The sequence below is a fragment of the Lagenorhynchus albirostris genome, chromosome 11 (assembly GCF_949774975.1).
Source record: "Lagenorhynchus albirostris chromosome 11, mLagAlb1.1, whole genome shotgun sequence".
NCBI lineage: Eukaryota > Metazoa > Chordata > Mammalia > Artiodactyla > Delphinidae > Lagenorhynchus > Lagenorhynchus albirostris.
The window spans coordinates 46725943-46750100 of NC_083105.1; the positions used below are offsets into that span (position 1 = coordinate 46725943).

General features: G+C 38.4%; 1 protein-coding gene and 1 pseudogene across 1 annotated transcript in view; one reads left to right on the top strand and one right to left on the bottom strand.

Moving 5' to 3' along the window:
* The window catches only part of KCNMB4 (potassium calcium-activated channel subfamily M regulatory beta subunit 4), a 67984-nt gene that overhangs the window by 40308 nt on the left and 3518 nt on the right, over positions 1-24158 (bottom strand). The window contains exon 2 of the mRNA XM_060164719.1: positions 149-276. Coding sequence (XP_060020702.1) covers positions 149-276 — 128 coding nt within the window. The remainder of the gene's footprint in view (positions 1-148; positions 277-24158) is intronic.
* LOC132528804 (hypoxanthine-guanine phosphoribosyltransferase-like) lies at positions 16944-17723 on the top strand (annotated as a pseudogene).

Genomic DNA, 24158 nt, shown 5'->3' on the forward strand with positions numbered 1-24158 from the left:
AGGGGCTTCCCTAGCTACATGCTAGAAAGAGTTGAGACTATCTCCACGTTGTATATTTTGCCAAATGAGCCCACTCTATGATTTACTAATATAATAAACTACAGAGGCTACAAACAACTTTAATATGCACATGTAAATATTGGCTTACCTTTGAAATTGATTAAAATAGCAAGTAAATGGCTGGGAACCAATCTCATCTTTCCAGTACTGTTGCCAATTCATGACACTTTCCAAGTTCTTCTGATTTTCTCTCTTACAGGGAGGGATATAGGAGCACTAACAAAACAGAACACAGAAAGTAAACCTATTATTCTATAGAATATTGAAATATAGTCCTTTTTAATAGACAGATGGCATTATGCTGATGGTAAATCTAATTCTGACCTATTTAATTGTTAATTTAACCAAATTGAAATTCCGAAACTATATTTCAAGTTTTGAATTTGGCGCAATTACAGAAAGTATTCCGATAACAAAAGTACAGCCAAAAATAACTTTCAGTCATTACAGTATAAAGATACTTTATAAACAATTAGTTACAATTTATTAGTGAATTTAAAGCGTAATATACTCTGTCTTTGAGGGCCTGCCAATCAACAAAGGGGGGGGAACACAAAACTTAATTTTTATCCCCAATCTCTAATAGACCTTGATATTTTCTTCTTCCACTTTTAACTAACAAATCAAGCACATAGCTCTCCACAGATACTGCTCTCAACTGCTGAAACTCCAGTTTTCTTTTCTTACATTTTCTTGGACAACAAAATCAACAGAAAATTTCCTCTCAAGTATAGGATCAATGCATTTTGCTAACTGATGTCCTTTTCTAGCCATGCCTCTGACAAAGTAGTTCTCTCAGAAGGGACTTTATTACTCTAAGCAATATAGACTCAGCAGAATTAGAAAACTGCTCTTAACCTTAGATGTTAAAATTAACCCTTAGCATTCTAATCCATTTTCTCCATTTCAGTTTTTCATCATGATGATGATCAAGATGAAGATGATGTCAGTTTACAGTTGTTGAGTGTTTACTATGCAAGACACTGTAATAAGTGCTTAAGAGGCCTGACTTCCTGTACTTCCTACAACAATCCTCTACTGATGCCCAACCTACAGATGAGGAAACTGAGATTTCTGTTAGCTCTACAGCTAGAACTAGAGTCTGGTGATTCATCCCATTTTACTCTCAGATGTTTTTACAAAGGTGTTCATTATTAAGAAGCAGGAAAAAATCCATTAGCTCTAGAGTATAATTTGAGTTGCATTATTTCAGAGCATATAATTTGTCAATGCCTTATCACTATTTTCTAGTAAAATACAAACTTTTTAGTACGATGTATAAAGCTCTCCATGAGGTCCCTGCCCTGTCCTCGTCCTCACTTGAGCCTGGGATGCAGACATACAGAAGCACTTGCTCCCAAATCTGCCACATGGAATCACACAGTATCATACTTGTCTGTTTTATGTCAGCCTCTCCAATTTGTTGGCAAGTTGGGACAAGGGCTATTTTTTTCTCTTCTGTCTTTAAACTTAGGACTATACCTGATTACAGTGAAGTTTCAAAAATGTTGGTAAAATTAATTAATAATAACACACTTAGGGGTTTCCCTGGTGGCGCAGTGGTTGAGAGTCCGCCTGCCGATGCAGCGGACACGTGCTCGTGCCCCGGTCGGGGAAGATTCCACATGCCGCAGAGAAGCTAGGCCCGTGAGCCATGGCTTCTGAGCCTGTGCGTCCGGGGCCTGTGCTCCGCAACGGGAGAGGCCACAACAGTGAGAGGCCTGCGTACCGCAATAAATAAATAAATAAATAAAAATAATAACACACTTAGATACATCTTATTCAAGACGGTGAAACTATTTTCACAGTGGTTAAACATTTTAAAAATATATATGAACATTTTAAATTTTAGTAAATTTGTTTATTTTTGTTATATGTAACGTATTCACAACATGTTATGCAAATATCGTCTCAATGCTTGAATCACTGCACATTTATCTTCTGCATACACAGTTTCACTTCTACTAATAACAACAGTATAAAGCTAAAAAGTTCTGTGAAATTATGAATTCTGAGTTCTTCAAAGCAATAGTTAGGCTTAGAAGCAATGGAGACCATTAGATAGGGCTCCAGTCCTATTATTTGCTACATGTTTAGACTTGAGTAAATCACTTTCTTTTTCTGGATTTCATTTTTTCTAATCTGTTAAATCTCCAAAATAATTTCGATCTCTACATCTCTATGATTCTCTTCTTGGGGATACAAGCAAGAAAGGACCCAGAAGAAGGCAGGACTACAAACACCGTTGCAGTGTTTTTCCCGAAAGAGATCCTGCCCACTGGAGAGATGGCTGGGAAGATTGATGAAGCCACCATTCCAGCCAGCAAGAAGGACAAGTGTAGCAGGTCTTTACTTGGGGACCTGTATTTTGCATTAGGAAAATGTTCAAAAGGGGCCTCTGATTTTCCTATTGTTTATTTCCTATAATGTGCTGGACATTTCCTTTCCTTCTGTTAAAAATTCTTTTTCTATATCATGGTCAACTAGTTTGTAAAGTGAGAGTAGGCACCAAATCACTGTGCTCTTTGTAGAAAGGAGAAATTTCTAGATTTGGAGGCAGAAGCCGTGAGGTATGAAACCCACAAAATTCATCAGAGCTCTTTTTGCAATGGGCATACTCAACACAAGAGGTATACTAGACATTTCAGGGAATAACAACGAATAACCAAATGTAATTAAAGCAGATTTTACAATTTTGCAAGTTAACTCAGCCTGAATTCTTTACTATTCAGTTTTGGTGGGGGTGGAAAGAAGAAATGGATTTAAAAGAAATGTCTCTACTGAATGACACTCTATGATCTGACCAGGAGAATCACACTTACATGTTTCTGAAAAAGTCAAACAAAAACTTTCACTGAGTGTGTAAAGTTTTGTATTAGTGATTTGTACGTTGTGATTTTATGTGGGATAAAAGAAATGTTTCCTGCCTTTAGGAAACTTTGAGCTGGTATGGATGGATTTTTGGAAGCAAAGTACTCTTTCACGTTGGGGAAAATAACCTGTGATCAAAATTCAAGTATTTTTTCCATGGACTGCATTCTTTCCAAAGAGTATCATAGATTAAATGAGCTTACAATACTCCAGCAACTTCTAAAGCTCACATCGTTTTGAAAGGAAACTTGTTAAAAGGCTAAACTTTAGGCTCTTAAAAATCATTACTGTTTATTTTGTTATACCATGATTGGCCGTTTAGTCGGTCTTTAAAATTTCTGTGAAGCCTAACTCAGATTCTCCCTAGATTCCTTCTCAATTTTACTTAGTGGATCAGTGTAGATTGTTAGAATTTTAAAATAAGCTATAAATGAAAATTCAAAGCAGTGTTCTAGAAAAAAGAATTCGAAAATCAGTCATAGAAACCTTCCTTTCTAGGTTGTTCAAGGCTGATGGCTTTCCATGCACCAAAATGCTCCTTCATGAATCTCTCTCCTTTGGGGGAGGGGCACAAATAACAATGTATGTCATATCATCATCATCATCATTACTATCATCATGTGGTTAACATTTATTCACTATATGTCAAGCATCTCATTAATCCAAATCTCATTTAATTCAAATGAGCAAATATTATAATCACCCCCTTTTTACAGATGGGGAAACTGAGGGACAGAGGGGTTTAAGAAACTTTCCTTAGGTTACAATGGCAAATGGAATAGCTGGGATTCCAACTGCAGAGGATTCTTAACCACTGCACCACACTACCTCCCTTTAGGGCATCCCAGTTTTCTCTCTTTGGAGCCCCCTGGTTTGGAGGTAAGGGAGGTGTCCTGACTTCTGCACCCTTCTCTTGGAGAAATAGTATAACGTTTCTTTGGGAATGGAATTGGTGTCATTTTCCTGAGGACTGGTGGGCTGAGGCCGTCTGTTGCAGCCCTTTGTTTTTCCAATACACTCCCAGAGAAATGCGTTGTTAAGTCCTTGCTTGTTCCCTTCTGTCTCAATTTGGCTTCAGGGCTGGTTTTTGGTGCCACAGATGTAATTTCACTTAGGTGAATTTATAGACACAATGTGTTTGGTCACGGAGGACAATGGGCATTCCCTTGGAGAAACTTTTTCATACAGTTCTGACCTTTCTTTTTTTTCATTTGCAAAGGCAGCATTTCCCAACTTCTAATATCATCATCACCCAAATAACCTTCACTAGAGGCTGTGTCATTTGCGGCCTAAACTTGCATGAAATCACTTTCTTTAAAAAGTCAGGAGAAAAAGAAGCATGTGAAAAAATATATTTGTTTAGTGCCTACCTTTTAGAAAGAAAATTTGACTTTTGCATTCATGAAGGAAGTTGAGGGGATCCAGTGGGCTATTCTGAGTATATTAACATAAAGACTTGCAGTGAGTTTATTAAGGGAAAAACTATCATCACTTGATGTGGAATATTTGACTGCGTATGTATTATCACTTATTTTCCATTATCTCATTTTAGGGTTTATCAAGATTTGTAACAGTATTCTTTTTCAGCCTACCACGATGAATTTACATTTTAATAGAACACTTCTTGAGTGGGTTCTTTGTGATGTGTCTTGAGGATTGCGTTTCAATCATGTGGGCAGAGTAGGCAAAATTCACTTTCTTCCTTTACTGAGTCATTTAAAAAAACCCATTGCACAAGACACGTGGTCTATTTAAACACTGGGGGCCGGATTCTATGATAGGCATTACCTAAGAAAGAGAACTGAAGAAACTTTTTGATTCCAGTTTCTTTCTTGACTTGACTTGGTTAGGGAGAATAGTATTGAAAGATATAAAACTGGAATGGGTTTAGTGGATTCCATACTTTCCAAAGTAAATTATTGGTTAGAAAATGAATTCTTAAAACATTATCTACTGGAACACAGGTTTGATTACATTTTATACTATAATCCTCCATTTTCTGAAATCCTGTAAGACATCTCTGTGTCAGCTATGATTTATAATATTAATGACATTTCTGACAATATACACATACAATCAGAAAAGCACTAAAAGAAGAAAAAGAAAAAAGGGGAGTTCCCTGGGGGTCTAGTGGTTAGGATTTGGCACTTTCACTGCCGGGGCCCGGATTTAATCCCTGGTTGGGGAACTAAGATCCTGCAAGCCGCACGGCCAAAAAGAAAGAAAAAGAAAAAAAAGAAAAGCATTGTGGAATAAAAAGTATAACTGAATCATTTATAAACCACACACTATTTCACATGCCTCATGACTTCATTAATTGTGTGCAAACATGCATGAACACACACACACACACACACACACACACATTCCTTATGAATGTAGGTTAATTGAACAAACATGAAATTATATGTCGGCTAAAAAATTCTAGGGCAGGTGGTTCCAAAATGTACACCTATATCTGAAAGCTAAATGGAAATACTCTTATGGAAGAATTTGAAGGTCAAATACATGGCTTAGAAAATGTGAAAAGTAAGGCTAACTAAGAATAGTTAGGGGCTTCCCTGGTGGCGCAGTGGTTGAGAGTCCGCCTGCCGATTCAGGGGACACGGGTTCGTGCCCCGGTCCGGGAGGGTCCCGCATGCCGCGGAGCAGCTGGGCCCGTGAGCCGTGGCCGCTGGGCCTGTGTGTCCAGAGCCTGTGCTCCGCAACGGGAGAAGCCACAGCAGTGAGAGGCCCACGTACAGCAAAAAAATAAAGAATAGTTAGGAGATGCTAAATTAATAACTAAGGAGATGCTAAATTAGCTCTTCAGAGAGAGCAGGCTGGGCAGGTACAGAGAGGTGCCCAGCCTAAAACAGTGTTCATCAAAGTATGGTCCACAGACCACTGACTGTGTCCAAAAGACCCACCCTCCTGAGACTGATTCAGTAGGACTAGGAACCTGCATTTATTTATTTATTTTATTTTTGGCTGTGTGTTGGCTCTCCGTTGCTGTGCGCGGGCTTTCTCTAGTTGCGTCAAGCAGGGGCTACTCTTTGTTGCGGTTCGCGGGCTCCTCATTGCGGTGTCTTCTCTTGTTGCAGAGCACGGGCTCTAGGCACACAGGCTCAGTAGTTGTGGCTCGTGGGCGCTAGCACGCAGGCTCAGTAGTTGTGGCTCACGGGCTTAGCTGCTCCGTGGCATGTGGGATCTTCCCGGACCAGGGCTCAAACCCATGTCCTCTGCATTGGCAGGTGAATTCTTAACCACTGTGCCACCAGGGAAGCCCCAATAAAGCATTCTCGATTGCTGAGTACAGGATACAAAGATTAGATGTTACTCCCGACCCCTCTTCTTCCTTCCCTCCCAGGAGCATGTAGTGCAGTAACAGTAGCATATGCACAAAGTGCTTTGTGATTGCAAAAGAGGAAGCGAACATTTTGGCTTCAGGAGGGTAGGGGTGGAATAAGAGAAGGCTTCACAAAAGAGGTGACATGATTGTGTCTTTACGGCTGAACAGGAGTTTGCTTCTCAGAGAATGGGTTGGGAAGGTGACAGTCCAAGAAGAAGAAATGGAATGTGATGGATGTTCCAGAAAGACTGAATCATCTAATGTGCTTGAAGGAGAGGGGCATGGGAGATGGCATTGGAAAATGCCCAAATTATCTGAACTACTACTCATGAAGAATTGTTCCTCTGTCCTTGCATGCCCCTGTGAAAAGCTGCTCAATACCTCCAGCAGAGTATTCCCACCCACCCCCAAAGCTCCTTTAGTTAGAATGTATTACTTTGTGTTGGTATTACATCTGCACTTTTGTAATGTAACATTATTCATTTAACTTCTGGATTCAAGTAGACTGCTAAAGTTGGTGATATTATTAAAACTGAGAAAAGTTTGCAACAACATTCCACTTTCAAGAGAAAATAGTTCATTCAGCTCTAGAGTTGGAAAATAAAAATACGGTGTCTTTGCCCAAAATAGAGGTCGAATCTAAACAGAAGTCAGACCCAAACTAGAAGTTTTAATCTGGAAGAAGCTCAATAGTTATTAAGCATGGCAGTACATGTAAAAATTCGTTCAATGGCTTATGATGATAATTTAAAATCCTTGAGGAGATGGCCAATCCTCTTACAACCACACAGAACACAGAAATGAAACAGAACATCTTAAATGCTCATGCATGCCTTCAGATAGGCTCATAATGTGTATATATGTGTGTATATATACATATATATATATTTAATGAAATATTAAAACATCATTTCTGCATGAATGAAACCAACAAGCCCTGTCCATAAGTCCCTAAAACCAGGATTGATAGATGGGGGTGATGAAAAATTGATGCTTCCTATTTGTGGCAGAATGTATTTTCCAAAGATGGCTGCACCAATATCCATCCTATTTTACATGCTCTTACAACGTGACATTGACACTCCTCTATTCAGAGGTGTGGGTTTCCCTTCCCTAGAACATGGATGAGACTGTGATTACAGAGTAAGTGATGCTATGTGACTTCTAAGGCTGAATCAGAAAAGAGGACATAGCTTCTGCTTGAATCTCTCTCTTGGGAATGTGTGTCCTTGGAATTCTGACACTATGCTGTAAGGAAGCCCAAAGTAGCCCATGCAGAGAGATCACATGGAAAGGCCTGTGTGGAGAGGAACCAAGGCCCCCCAGTCAACAGTCAACATCAACTCTCTGATATGAGAGTAAATGAGCCTTCAGATGATGCTAGCCTCCAGCCTCCGAGAATTCTACAACAACCTCAGACATCATAGGGCAGAGATAAACTGTCCCCATAGTGCCCTGTCTGTATTTATGACCCACAGAATTTGTGAGCACAATAAAAATGATTTCATCCATCAATGATAACTTTTGACAGTGACTAAGAGATCATAGGACCCCTAGGACTAAAAATGTGGAAAACCTTTAAGGTTCAACTTGATCTACATACCAGAAAGGACCTGAGGTTTGATGAAGTGGAGTCCAATGAGTCATCATGATGTAAGACAAGACTCCTTACCCACTCCCCAGACCTAAAGCTCCTTGAATGAAGGCAAGGCTACTTATTCTTGAAAAAGACCTGTGGCAGCACCTCAAGTAATGCCTACTAAAAATCTTCTCCTACACTTTCCCAAGAGAACATGCAAACATTTACAAGAGTAGCTGTGCAGTGGGGAAAGGGCAGCCATTTACAGTATTATTGGACACTGGCTCTGTGCTCTTCCTAATCCCTGGGGACACTAAGTATGACTGTGCTCGGAATGTGAGCTCATGGGGTCAGGGGAAAACAGAGTTTTGACCTAAGTTGATGTCACAATGGGTCCAGTGGGGCTTCCCCGGTGTCGCAGTGGTTAAGAATCCGCCTGCCAATGCAGGGGACACGGATTCAAGCCCTGGTCCAGGAAGATCTCACATGCCGCGGAGTAACTAAGCCTGTGAGCCACAACTACTGAGCCTGCGCTCCAGAGCCACGAGCCACAACTACTGAGCCTGTGTGCCACAACTACTGAAGCCCGGGCCTCTAGAGCCCGTGCTCCGCAACAAGAGAAGCCACTGCAGTGAGAAGCCTGTGCACCGCAACGAAGAGTAGCCCCCACTTGCTGCAACTAGTGAAAGCCCACACGCAGCAATAAAGTCCCAACGCAGCCAAAAATAAATAAATTAAATAAATAAATTTTTTTTAAAAAAAGGGTCCAGTGAGTCCATGAACTCTCCTGTGGTTGATATTCTAAATCTACAGATGCAGTATACATGCTTGGTCTGGTCGTACACTGGTTGTAATTTCTACCCTGACTTCCTTTACCCATGGAGATAGGCTATTATGGTGGATGACTGAAACCACCTCCTTCCTCCGCAAATAGTAAACCACTACTGCATCCCTAGGGAAGTCACAAAGATTACAGGAGTGGGGATTCCTACCACATTAATGTTTAACTTGCCTATTTGGCTCTTGAAGAAGACATACAAGTCTTGGAGAATGACTGTATCGTTAAATGAATCGGTGGTAACTACCTTCAGTTGCTGTTTCAGATACAGTCTCTTTATTGGAGCAATTAAACTTACCTCCAGAGCCTATTCTATGGTGACTGATCTGACAAATGCTATCTTCTCCATCCTTGACAGAGAGCACCAGAGAGAGTTTGTTTTTATCTGGCAGAGACGGTGTAGACTACTGTCTTACCCAGGTCTACCTCAACTCTCTCTGGACGTCATGCTCTAGTGTGCAGGGACCTTGACCCGTCGCCCTCCCACAGAACATCATACTGTCTGTACATTGAGGAGATCACGCTGCTCAGACATCAGGGAGTACAAACTGCCCTAGATTCCTTGGTAAAGTACAGATGTGCTAGAGGGTGGGAGTGGCACAGGGCATTTCTGGATATCCCCTTCAAAGTGAAAGGCAGATTGCTGTACCTTTCATTCTGTACAACTAAAAAAGAGGCACAATGCTTGATGGATCCTTTATACTTCGGAGGAAACACTTCCCCACATTTGGGATTGCTCCTCAGACCCCTTACGGAGTAACCCATTTACCTGCCAGCTTTCAGTGGCAGGCAGAGCAGGAGAACCCGCTCCAGACACTCCAGACTACAGAAAGCTCTCTTGATTGACTTCTGTGGCCCAGGGCCTCCAATGGTATCCAAGGTGTCTGTGCCAGACTGGAGGGATAGATGGAGCCTGTAGAGAGCTCTGATGGCATAAATCAAACTCATGCTTCCTTTGACAAATCACTATCCTCCTTTTGAGAAACCCTTGGTTTGTTACCGAATGCCTGAACATGCGACACCCAGTCACCATGTTATCCATTGTATACTGGGCTATCTGACCCACTGAGACATATAGGTGGGGTTTTCAGGGCTAAAGCAGGTCCTGCAGGCAAATAAGAGTCACAAGAAAATGGCTCGCATTCCCAACGCACCTTCTCTTTCGTACTGCAGCTTTCCCCAACTTGTCTTAATGTGCAGTTGTTAATGTGGGCTTGTTTTTCTCGTACCAAGACACACATACCTCCAGGAGTACTCTGCAGTGTGCTAGGGAGTACCTGAAGCCTATGACCAGTTTTGATGGATGAAAAAATTTGAGCTCAGTTTGAGCATATCTTTGAGCAGAACTCCTGATTGTTTATTTCTCTTGAAAGGCATGACGTTGGAGGTATAGACCTACACTGATTTACGGGCACTAGATAACAAATAATAAATTGCACTTTGAGTAAACAGATTAGAGTATGTTAAAGAAACAGAACTCTGAACAATACATAAGATCCAAAAGGTATACTTCCCATGCACCCTTTCTCAGAAAGCTACTTGAGGATGCACTCCACCAAAGCAAAGGTATAAAGAAGAAGGCATGGGGTCAAGGAAACAGAGTACCTAACAGAGGAGAGACAGGGCAGGCCTAAGGTGCAACCAGTTCGGTTTGCGGCAGTAGGCTAAAGGAGTTCAGAAAAGTTATGCCAGGTAAGTTTCTTTAAAAGAGAAAAAAGTAGAATGAAACAGTTACGTATAATGAATAAGTATATGAAAAACAGTGTGCAAAGGAGTTTTACAATTCTGTGGGAGAATTTTGTTAAAGTAAGAGAAAGGTATACAAGGAAGTAAGAAAATATTATAAGAGGATGATTATCAGCTCAAAGAACATAAAAAGTTGCAATAAAAACGAACAATACGGGCTTTCATGGTGGCGCAGTGGTTGAGAGTCTGCCTGCCGATCCAGGGGACATGGGTTTGTACCCCGGTCCAGGAAGATCCCACATACCGCGGAGCGGCTGGGCCCGTGAGCCATGGCCGCTGAGCCTGCACGTCCGGAGCCTGTGCTCCGCAAGGGGAGAGGCCACAGCAGTGAGAGGCCCGCGTACCGCAAAAAAACAAACAAAAAAAACCCCGAACAATACATAGTAAAAATAAGTTAAGCACCCAATGCTAATTTAGCCAAAAATTATGATATTTAAAGGATGAAGGGGGGAAAATGAGATGGAATGGGATGGATTCAATCACAGGCAGGCAATTGTGTCTAAAATATATGTATCAAACTGACACAGCAGTGTAACGCAACTATACTCCAATAAAAACAAAAATCATAAAAATAAAATATATACATCACAGAGCTTACTGTTTAGAAACATGGTGGTAAATACTAGGAAAAACAGAAAACAAAAATAGTTAAATACAGTTGTTTCTGGATGCCAAAAGGGATTGGGACAGAGGAGTCCCAATAGTAGTTCTATTGAGAACTTTCTCCATTTCCTCTATGGTAATTCGTCTATTTTTTTTTTTAATCACTATTAGATTGTTTTAGTTTCGAAGTTTGTATTATCCTAGAGAATTACCATATCGTCCTATGGTTTCAAATTTACTGGCATTGTATTTGATCAAAGTATTCACTTGAAATTATTTTAACTTTTCCTATATTTACAGTTATTCCCTCATTCTTGTTTCTAATTTTGTGTTTTTGGAGAGCATTTCTTTGGTAACTAAACTTGCTGAGTATTCATATCTGAACTTATCTTTCTGAAAAAATATTCTGCATTCCCTGAACATGCTCAATAAATCTCCAGTGGGAATTTATTTTTTAAATTTTTTGCCATGCTGCTTGCGTTGTGGGATCTCAATCTCAGCTCCCTGACCAGGGATTGAACCGGGGCCATGGCAGCGAAAGTCCAGAATCCTAACCACTAGGCAACCAGGGAACTCCCTCCAATGGAAATTTTGAAGCTCTGCAAAATTTTAATGCCATAAATTTGTGTTGTTAGTTTTCCACCTAGCGGCTCTGCAAAGTCAAATAAGTATCTGTTGAAAAACACTGAAGGGCAAGGTGCTTGACATCAACCAGAAGAAAACAGACATTCAGTACTTCACATGGGCACGGGAGAAAGAAAGCCCAATGGATGGAGGAGGTGGATGTCACCTCAGAACTAAGCAGTAAATGCATGCACATGCTCACACACACACACACACACACACACACACACACACACACACACACCCAGTACTGTGTAAAGCCCTCCAACAACTACACAGAAAGTAAGCTCCAACCCAGCAGGGATTTCTTTTACCACTGCATCCCCAGAACCTAGAATAGTGTACCTGCTACATGCAGGTCCTCCATAAACATCTGTTGAATTAATGATTCTACAGATATTTTAAAATAATGCAACCTGTAGAAGATTTGTACAAGTAGATATTTTCCTACCAGCTATGAAGATTAAGGAATGGAGAGTTGGAAATATTGAGATACCAGAAACTAAGCTGTTGTCTCAATATTACAAAGTTTGTGACAAAGTCCCTAAACTCTTTCCTTGCCCGTGAAATTTTCCCTACTTGATGCCTCAGTAATTATTTAAAAATGCAAATGCCAAGGTTTATTTATTCCACAGGTATTAATCAATTATACCTTCTTGGATCATATTTATCCATATATTATCTATAACCTGTATTATCAATAATCCTCAGTCTGTGAAGAAACTGAGGATCAAGAGGTTGAGTGATTGGGGGCTTACCTGGTGGCGCAGTGGTTGGGAATCTGCCTGCCAATGCAGGGGACACGGGTTCGAGCCCTGGTCCAGGAAGATCCCACATGCCGCAGAGCAACTAAGCCCGTGAGCCACAACTACTGAGCCCACGTGCCACAACTACTGAAGCCCGTGAGCCTAGAGCCCGTGCTCCACAACAAGAGAAGCCACCACGATGAGAAGCCCGTGCACCACAAAGAAGAGTAGCCCCTGCTCGGCGCAACTAGAGAAAGCCCGCTCGCAGCAACGAAGACCCAACGCAGCCAAAAATAAAATAAATAAATCTTTTAAAAAAAGAAAAAGAAAAAGAAAATTGAGAGATTGTTTAAGAAAAAAGGTTGAGTGACCGGCCCAGAGGTGCACACCTAGATTCAGGTGTAGGTACCTCGATTTCAACACTGCAGCCTTTCCCACTCTACCAGGCAGCTTCTAAAGGTCTGCTATGTGTGCACCTCTGCCATGAACACAATTAGTGAAACCTAAGGTGGTGCCTGGAACACGAACCATAGAAGAGGCTTTCCATTCCTTCAGTACTGTGGCAACGTAAACTGGTATGGGTGAGGCAGGTATACAAGTACAACACACTGTGGTTTTCTCAAGTCGGTACCTTCATCTCCAACACATTGATCCTCTCAGCTGTATTCTCTAGTCGTGCCCTGTGTGCTCCACAGAGCATTTATTTTAAAGTAACATTTCTGGGATTTCTCTCATTACAGAAATAATGTTTTACCAGCTATCTGGGCATCCCTTAGCTCCAGTCAAATTGACACAGAAAATTAACCATCACACCTAGTCTTATACAGAAGAGATGATCATTTATTGCTAAGACAGCTTCACATAATAAGTTTTGAATTATTGCTCTACCATGGTGCAAATATTCTCCCAAATTTGTCATTTTTCTTTCAATTTTAATGTTTTTTAAAAAATATAAGTTTTTTCTTACTATGTCATTAAATAAATGAGTGTATTCTTTTATGATTTTTGCTCTTGTTAGCCTTAGAAAGGCTTTGCCCACTGCCCAAATTATGTAAATATTCATCTATATTTTTAGTACTTTCATAGTTTATTTTTGTACATTCAAAATGTGTTCCATCAAAATTATAATTTTATTTTAACTAAAAATTTTCTAAATAATTTTTGAGTACTTTGCAAATAAATTTTATTTGGAAAATTAATATTTTAAAGTACATATTTTTCCAAATAGTAGGGAAGTTTTAACCTCTTTACAAGTTATTTGAAATGCCAAATTTGCAAAGTAAATCTCCCATCAACATTATTTTTTGGTAAGAGCTTTACTGAAATATAACTGACATGCCATTCAATTCACCCCTTTAAAGGGTATAATTCAATGTTTTTAAGTGGATTCACAGAGGTGTCCCACCGCCATAATCAATTTTAGAATGTTTTTATCACCCCAAGAAAACACCAGATACGTACCCTTTAGCTATCATTCCCAATCATCCTATAGATTTCCCTACTCTAGACATTTCATGTAAATGGAATTGTATAATATGTGATCTTTTGTGGCTGACTTCTCACACTTGGCACGTTTTCAATCATGTTGTAGCATGTATCAACACTTCATTCCTTCTTATAGCCAAATAAAATTCCTTGCATGGATATAGCACATTTTGTTTGTCCATTTGTCAGTTGATGAACGTTTGATTTATTTCCACATTTTGGCTGTTATAAATAATGCTACTACAAATAGTCACGTACAAGTTTTTGTGTGGACATGTGTTTTCATTTCTTTTGGGTATATACCTAGGAATGGAGTTGCTGGGTCATATGTAATTCTGTTTAACTTTTTGAGGAACAGTCAACTGTTTTCCAAAGCAGCTGCAAATCTTTTACATTCTTACCAACAATGTATGAGGATTCTAATTTCTCCACACCCTCACCAAAACTTGTTATTGTCTTTTATTTTTTAATAGTCTTCTAGTGGGTTGAAAGTGGTATCTTATTGTGATTTTTTTTTTTTTTTTTGCGGTACGCGGGCCTCTCACTGTTGTGGCCTCTTCCATTGCGGAGCACAGGCTCCGGCAGCATGTGGGATCTTCCCGGACCGGGGCACGAACCCGTGTCCCCTGCATCGGCAGGCAGACTCTCAACCACTGTGCCACCAGGGAAGCCCTCTTATTGTGGTTTTGATTTGCATTTCCCTAATGACTAATGATGTTGAACAAATTTTCATGTGCTTGTTGGCCATTTGTATACCTTCTTTGGAAAAATATCTGTTCCCAACTTTTGCCTATTTATAAATTGGGTTATTTGTCTTTTTGTTATTATTGTTATTGAGTTGTAAAGGTTCTTTATATATCCTGGATATTCAACCCTTATCAGATGTGCAAATATTTCCTCTCATTCTGTGTTTGTCTTTTCACTTTCTTGATGGTATTCTTCAAAGCACAAACATTTTAAAATTTTGATTATGTCCAATTACCTATTTTTCCTTTGATTACTTATGCTTTTTGTGTCATGTTAAGAAACTGTGCCTAATTCAAAGGTATAAAGATGTACACCTATGCTCTCTTCTAAGAGCTTTATAGTTTTAGCTCTTATATTTAGGTCTCTCATCAATTTGAATTAATTTTTGTATATGGTGTGAAGTAGAAGTCCAACTTCACTCCTTTGCATGTGTATAAACAGTTGTTCTAGCACCACTGGTTAAAATAACTATTTTTTTCTGTTGAATGCTCTTGACACCCTTGTCAAAATCAATTACTTATAAATGTATACATTTATTTCTGGACTCTCAACTCTATTCCATAGATTTGGAATCTATTCCTTATGCCAGTACCACACAGTCCTGGTTACTATAGCTTTCTAGTAAGTTTTAAAATTGGAAAGTGTGAGTCTTCCAATTTTGTTCTCCTTTTTCAAGATTGTTTTGGTTATCCTGGGTCCCTTGTACTTTCATCTGAATTTCAGGATTAGCTGGTCAACTTCTGACAAAGAAAATCCAGCTGAGTTTTTGATAGGAATTGTAATGAATCTATAGATCAATTTGGGGAGTGTTGCCATCATATTACAATATTCAGTCTTCCAATCTATGAACAAAGGTTATCTTTAATTAGTTTTTCTTTAATTTCTTTCAATAGTGTTTTGTAGTTTTCAGGGTACAAGTCTTACATTCTTTTGTTAAATTTGTCAAATGTATTCGTAAGTATTTGATTATTTTGATGCTACTGTAAATAGAATTGTGTTCTTAATTTTACTTTTGGATTGTTCATTGCTAGTGTACAAAAATATAATTGATTTTTGTATATTGACTTTGTATCCTGCAATCTTGCTGAATTTACTAGGTCCAATAGCTTTTTTTTTTTTTTTTAGGGGATTCTCCAGGAGTTTCTATATACAAGATCATGTGATTTGTGAATAGAGATACTTTTATTTCTTCCTTTCCAATCTGGCTGTCTTTTGTTTCTTTTTCTTGCCTAATTGTCCTGACTAAAACCTACAGTACAATATCGAACGTGAGTGGCAGGAGTGGACATCCTTGTCTTGTTCCTGATCTTAGGGGAAAACTTTCAGTCTCTCATCATTAAGTATGATATTGGTTGTGGGTTTTTCATAGTTTCCCTTTATCAGGTTGACAAAGTTCCCTTCTATCCCTAGTTTGTTGATTTTTTAAGTCAAGGAAGGATTTTGTCAAACGTTTTTCCTGTATATACATGCATGTGATTTTTGTCATTTATTCTATTAATATGTTGTATTACATTGATTTTATTATGTTTAACCAACCTTGCATTCCTAAAATAAATCCCACTTGACCACGGTGCAAAATCATAAACTCTTCTGCCAAAAAAAGAAGAAGAGGTAATACATCCCAGCTCATTCTGTTATTATGATACCAAAAGCAGACAAAGATATCACAAGAACTACACAACAATATACCTTATGAATATAGATGCAAAAATCTTCAACAAAATGCTGTTAAACTAAATCTTGGAACATATAAAAAGGATTATATACCATGACCAAGCTGGAGGAATTGGGAGTGCATAGTAATGTGCATGAGATTTCTTTTGGGAGGAATGGAAATATTCTGGAATTAGCAATGATGGTTGCACAACTCTGTGAATATACCAAAAACCTGTACACGTTAAAAGGGCAAATATTACAATCTTTGAAATATATATATATATTTTAAAGGAAGCTGCCTGCGTTTTATTTTTCTTTTTCACTCTTCTCACTGCCTAAAAGGCAGATGTGATGAAGTTAGGAAAACCATGTTAAGGGACAGTTAGAGCAACAAGACAGTAAGAAACTGGGTGTTTGAATGACCTTCCAGATCAGAATGGCACAGCCCCACAGACTGCTTACAAGCTCATACATTTACAAAAGAAAAAAACCTAGTAGTTCCTTTGTTTAGGTTACTGTTACGAGGTTCCTATTAAAGTAGCCCACACTTTGCTGTACAGCAGAAATTAACACAACATTGTAAATCAACTATACTCCAATAAAAATTAATTTAAAAAAATAGCAGATTGCCATCAGCCTGCGCCAGCCAGCTCCGTTATGGTGACTCGCAGCCCCAGCGCTGTGATTAGTGATGATGCACCAGGTTATGACCTAGATTTATGTTGTAGACCTAATCATTATGCTGAGGCTTTCGAAAAGGTGTTTATTCCTCATGGACTAATTATGGACTGGACCGAACGGCTGGCTCAAGATGTGATGAAGGAGATGGAAGGCTATCACATCGTGGCCCTCTGTGTGCTCAAGGGGGGACTATAAATTCTTTGCTGATCTGCTGGATTACATCAAAGCACTGAAACAGAAATAGTGATAGATCTATACCTATGACTGTAGATTTTATCTTTATGTAGATAAAGATTTATGTAGATAAAATGTAGATTTTATCTTTATGTCACCTGTCAACAGGTGACATAAAAGTAATTGGTGGAGATGATCTCTCAACCTTAACTGGAAAGAATGTCTTGATTGTTGAAGATATAATTGACACTAAACAATGCAAACCTTGCTTTCCTTGGTCAAGCAGCATAATCCAAAGATGGTCAAGGTTGCAAGCTTGCTGGTGAAAAGGATCCCTCGAAGTGTTGGATATAGACCAGACTTTGTTAGACTTGAAATTCCAGACAAGTTTGTTGTAGGATATGCCCTTGACTATAATGAATACTTCAGGGATTTGAATCATGTTTGTGTCATTAGCAAAACTGGAAAAGCAAAATACAAAGCTGAAGATGAGAGTTCAAGTTGAGTTTGGAAACATCTGGAATCCCATTGAATTCACCAGGAAAATTATCAAATGTTCTAGTTCTGTGGCCAGCTGCTTAGTAGAGCTTATTGAATGTATCTTCTAAGAATTTTATCTGTTTTGTACTTTAGAAAAGTCAGTTGCTTCATTCTGAAACTCTTTATTTGCACTATGAACCTACAGACTATCAGTTCCCTTTGGGTGGATTGTTTGACTTGTGAATGAAAAATCTCTTAAACCACACCACTATTGAATGAAAATATTGAAATTGTATCTGTAAGAAACATTTAAAGAGAAGAATAGTTTTTTTTTTTTTTTTTGCGGTACGCGGGCCTCTCACCGCTGCGGCCTCTCCCGTTGCGGAGCACAGGCTCCAGACGCGCAGGCTCAGCGGCCATGGCTCACGGGCCCAGCCGCTCCGCGGCACGTGGGATCCTCCCGGACCGGGCCACGAACCCGCGTCCCCTGCATCGGCAGGCGGACTCTCAACCACTGCGCCACCAGGGAAGTCCAAGAAGAATAGTTTTTTAATTGGTATGTTAATTTTTATATATTCAGGAAAGAACAGAAGTGATTGAATATTGTTAATTATACCACTGTGTGTTTAGAAAAGTAAGAAGCAGTCAGTTTCATATCAGTGGCAGTATTTAGAGGTATCGTTATGTCAGATAAACCATATGTCCTGGAATTATTTTAGTAGGTTTCAGTAGTATTAACTGTATTTTCCCACTTGTTCAGATTATTTCTGGTAAAACTCTGTCAACAGTTCCTTTTAAATACAGGTCAATAAGTTCTAAAAACCTACCACTTTTTGAAGTCTTCAATGTAAAAATCCTTAAAATAAAGGCTGTCTCTTTAAAAGAAAAATAAATAAAGTACCCAATATCCGAATAAATTCAATTAGATTGTTTCTACTTTTTCACTACTACAAACAGTTCTGCAATGAAAATCCTCATATATACTTCCTTGAATACATGTTATAGTTTTATTAGGGTAAACTCCTTGAAGTGAAATTGTTGTCACTTCACTTGATTGTCACAGTGGTTGTCAGGTATGCACAACTTCAGTTACACATACTATTGATATGTTTGATTATTTTTCTGAGTGGTTGAACCAATTTTCCAGCAATCAGTAGGATTTAACATTTTCTCAAAACCTCACCAACACCTGGTCTTATGAAACATTAAGTTTTGCCAATCTGATGGGTGTGAAATGGTATTCCATTATTGTTGTCATTTGAATTTCCCTGAGATTATTGGAATACAGCATTGTCTCACATTTATTGACCATTTGAGTTTTTTCATGAATTGACTGTACATAACCTTCACTGATTTTCCCATTATGTCATATGTCATTTTCTTAATGATTTGTAGACATTTTCATAAATGCTGGATAGTCCTTTGCTGATTACTTGTTTTACCATTATCTTCTACTAGTCTGTGGTTTACATTTTTACTTTGTTTACAATAATTTTAGTCATATGGAAATTATCGTTTTAACATGTTCAAATGTATCAATCTTTTCCTTTTATGATTTGTTCTTTAAGCCTTATTTGAGAAAATATTTCTTAGGCCTATGTCATAAAGATATTTTCCTATTCCAACTGCTCGAAGTTTTATAGTTTTCTTTTCACATTTAGGTTTTATTCCATTTGGAATTTGTTGTTATGGGTGTGAAGTATGTATCACATTTTTTTTTTTTTTTTTTTGGCAGTACGCGGGCCTCTCACTGTTGTGGCCTCTCCTGTTGCGGAGCACAGGCTCCGGACGCACAGGCTCAGCAGCCATGGCTCACGGGCCCAGCCGTTCCGCGGCATGTGGGATCCTCCCGGACCGGGGCACGAACTCATGTCCCCTGCATCGGCAGGCGGACTCTCAACCACTGCGCCACCAGGGAAGCCCCATGTATCACATTTTATTTCTTTTTTACGTAGAGCTAATTGCTCAAGCACCATTTATTCATAAGGTCACTCTTTCCCTAATGAATTTCCCACATCTTCTATGTCTCTCAGTAAAATTTAATCATTTCTAGCTTAATTTCACTGAGGATATAATCTTTATTATTTCACTGCTATGAAATTTGTGAAGGCTTTCTTTATGGCCCAGAATGTGATCAGTTTGGGGAAATGTTATGCGGGCACTTGAAATGATGTACACTCTACTGCTACTGGATATACTATTTTATATATGTCAGTTGGGTCAGTTGTTAAACATGTTATTCAAATCTGCTGGATGTGCATTGATATTGCTTTTGTCTGATTGTTTATCAGTTACAAACAGAGGTGTGTTAAAAATCTCTCGTCATGATAGACTTGTATATTTCTCCCTTGAGATATTTCTACATATTTCTGCTTTAATTTTTTTGTTTTTATGTATTTCAAGGTTATATTTTTAGGTACCTCCCAATATACAATTGTTATATTTTGTTGAATTAACTTTTATAATTATGAAATGTCCCTTTTTATCTCTAGTAACATTTTTTTGCTTCAAAGTCTACTGTATTTCATATAATACAAGTACTCCAGCTTTTCTTTCTTCATTTTTTTGGGGGGTTGAGGTTGTATGTTTTCCAGTCTATGATCTCTACCTTTTAATTGGAAGAATTAGTCCATTTATATTTAATATAATTATAAATTTGGGTTTAAATCTACTATCTTTTTTTTTTAATTTATTCTACCTGTCTACATTCTTTTTACTTTGTTTTACTGCATTTTTTAAAAATGGCTTGCTTTATATTATTTCATTTTCCCCACTTATTAGCTTGGTAGTTATATACTTTTTTACTGTATAAATTCTTGAATTCAACACAGAACCACTAAATCAGAAATTAGGGTGAAATTTCTGATTCAATGGGTCTAGGATGGGACTTGAGAATGTGCATTTCTAACAAGTTCACAGATGATGCTGATGCTTCTCATCCATGGCTCACACTTTGAGAACCATTGGTTTGGAGGAAGAAATTGACTAGATATAAGGAAATTAGTAAAGAGATACTATAATAATCAAAGCAAATGATAATATCTTTGACCAGGATAGTGGCAGTGAAAATTGATAATGTATTAATACCAGAGAATAATGATACTATTGATAGAAACAAAAGATTCCAGAATAGAAGCTGGTGTTAGAGAGATAAAGATGATTTTCTTTTGCCATTTTTCTCCTTGTAACAGAGGAAACAGAGGTAATTATAATCAGAATAGATCTTACTCTCACTAAGCAGTATTATTGTCTGGTTTTCCATTCTTAAGAACTATCTTAAAGTTGTGTCGATAAAGACAATTGTATAAATATATTTATTACACAGGAAAAACTGGATTAAACTCCTAGGATTTAGAATGTAATTTTCTAGGATTTAATTTCTGCTAATGAGATATAACATCAATATATGCTGCTGCAATATTGTTAGATTACAACTAGTAAATTGGACATTGGATAAGGTTTCAAAGTCCATTTGGTCTACTGCATCAGTTAGATGAATGGCACAGAAGAATTTAGATGAATGGATATTTCTTCACATGTGCTTCGGTATACAGAGAACTTCTAGTGACCCAATCTGCTGGACTCTGCTACTCAACCAAGCAAATACATGAAACAAGTTTGTCTGATTAGTTTATTTACAAAAATGATCATAAATTTAAATAATTTAATAAGCACATAGTTCCCTCCACCTTTTCTTTTGGCCATGCCACATGGCTTGTGGGATCTTAGTTCCCCGACCAGGGACTGAACCTGTGCCTCCTGCAGTGGAAGCACCAAGTCCTAACCACTGGACCACCAGGGAATTCCAGTTTTCAATTTTATAAGTGTTTATTTTAAAAGAAAAGAGGGTATTACTAAAACTCAAAAGTACAAATTTTTACACATTGATTTATGTGACCTAGAGAATACCAAAGGCACAGCATGAGGAATAGTAAGAAACATATGTAATATTAAAAACCATTCTGTTCAGTATTTTACTGCGAATATTTATGATAATTGTAATATAAATGTACTGTTTATCTAGGAACTCAATATGAAATTCTGCTAAAGATGGGAAAAAAAAATTTAAACCCAAGGTAAATAAAACTTGACATCTTCATTTATAAATGAGTAGCAAAAACATTTTAGATAAACAAAATTGACAACTTGTAAAAATCTTTATAATTCTGAGGCAAGTGTGTGATAAAATATATGCATTTTTCCTCCAAACTTTGACTGAAATATATTGTAACATCACAAATCTCTCTTATAAAAGTAAAAAGTTTCTGATTAGAGTTTGAGATACATAATTTTGGGAGTTGTTACAAATAATTGGGAACTTCATAAAGGCATCCACAAATGGATGTCAGGGAAGGATTATGATAAGTAATCTCAGACAGGAAAATCCTAGCAGCCTGCAGATTAGATTGTTTCTAAAGAGCCATAATATAAGTGGATATTATCTGACCAAGTTTTCAAATATCTTATCATATTAGTCACCTACTCAAAAGCCTTCCTTGACTTCTGTATTAGCTTCCTATTGCTGTTAGAGCATAAATGTAGTGGCTCAAAACAACACAAATGTATTATCTTACAATTCTGAAGGTCAGAATTCTAAAATGGGTCTCACTGAACTAACATCAAGACACCAGCTGGGCTATATTCCTTTCTGAAGGCTCTAAGAAAGAATCCATTTTCTTGCCTTTTCTCACTCCCTTGGAAAAGGGGACTGCCTGCATTCTTTGGCTTGTGTCCTCCTTCTGTATTCAAAGCTGGCAACAGTCAGTTGAGTCTTCTTCAAATTGCATCCCTCTGACCTACTCCTCCACATTTAAGGACCCTTGTGATTATACTTGGCCCACCAGGATATCTCCCTATTTTAAGGTCAGCTGATTAGCAAACTTCACTCATCTGCAAACTTAATTCCTCTCTGCTGTGTAACATAAGATATTCATAGGTTCTGGGGGTTAGGGTGTGGACATCCTTGGTAGGGGGCATTACTCTTCCTACCATGGCTTCCCAATGTCCACCAAACCCATCCTATCTGTCAAGGACCTTTGCATTACTGGCCCCAACTTACTCTCCTGTCTTACCCCCAGGGCTCTGATCTTTGTGCCCTGGGTTCCAGCCTGATCTCTATTCCAGTCCTAGAACCTGGAAACACACACACACACACAGCACAAAGTGGCACTTAATAAATATTTGTTAAATGAATGAACTCATCTTTGTATGTCCTCCTGTTTTTTGCCCAGTTCTCTGATCATAATAGATGCTGAAGAAGTATTTGTGGAATTAAATTTTATATACATCCCCAGTATTACTTCATATCATCATCAGAGGAAAAACAACCATAGTAAGCCACTTTTTCATGGAGAAATAAAGACTATAGACAAGCTGTCACAATTCAGATGAGCCTTTCATTACTTAGTTTTGATGTGATGGACCTCTCTAGAGCACAAAGTATTGCACATTTAATTCAAGGATGGAGTTCATAAATGAACCCCAGCAGACCACACCATCTACACAGGAAGTGGTGTGTGTGCTGGGGGGAGAGGCACTCTAGTATGGATGTGTAGGATACCAAGAAGGTAACTAAGCCACAATTCCCTGTAGTTCATTACATCCAATTTCAGGGTATATACTTAAAGCCTGAAGCTCTTCTAGTTCTTGCCTAAGTTTTTATTCTCTTGAATGCGTTTCTCTTACTTTTACAGTAGTACTGGTTTCTTAGAAATAGACGTTTGTCCTCTCTTTCTAGGTTTTTCATATCAGAGAAAGAAAAAAACTCAAAAATAAAACATATTGCCTCTAATCACCTGCTCTCACTTGTTCCATATACAAGAGGCTGGTTTTAAAAATTCATCTTTTCTTTGCAATCCAATGTAATCAACGAGGCAAAAGCAAATGTTTGGAACTGCACAAGCTCATTTCATTTACATTAGACCAATTTTAAATGTTTGGAACTGCGTAAGTTCGTTTCATTTACATTAAACTAATTTTAAATGATTCTCTTCTTTTCCTTCAGAATTTGAGTCCCCCCTTTCAAACCAGCTCCCTAGATTCAGTAGCATCAGTAACATCTTTTAACCCAAACACACAAATATTAATCACAATGAACCCTTTCAGTTCTTATTTTACTTTTCTTGCACAACAGATGAGGACATTTTCTAAGCCAGTGTTTATTTTTACTCTGTCTACAGACTAGAATTACTTGTAGAACTTTTTAAAAAACATCAATGCCCAGGACCCACCCAAGACCAAGTCTGAATCTGTGAAGGCTGGACCCAGGCATCAGAATTTCTTTTTATCTTTTTTTTGTTTTTTTGGCTGTGCCACGCAGCTTGCGGAATCTTAGTTCCCTGACCAGGGATTGAACCGGGCCCTCGGCAGTGAAAGCATGGAGTCCTAACCACTGGATTGCCAGGGAACTCCCCAGAATTTATTTATTTATTATTTATTTATTTATTTATTTTTGCGGTACGCGGGTCTCTCACTGTTGTGGCCTCTCCCGTTGCGGAGCACAGGCTCCGGACGCACAGGCTCAGCGGCCATGGCTCA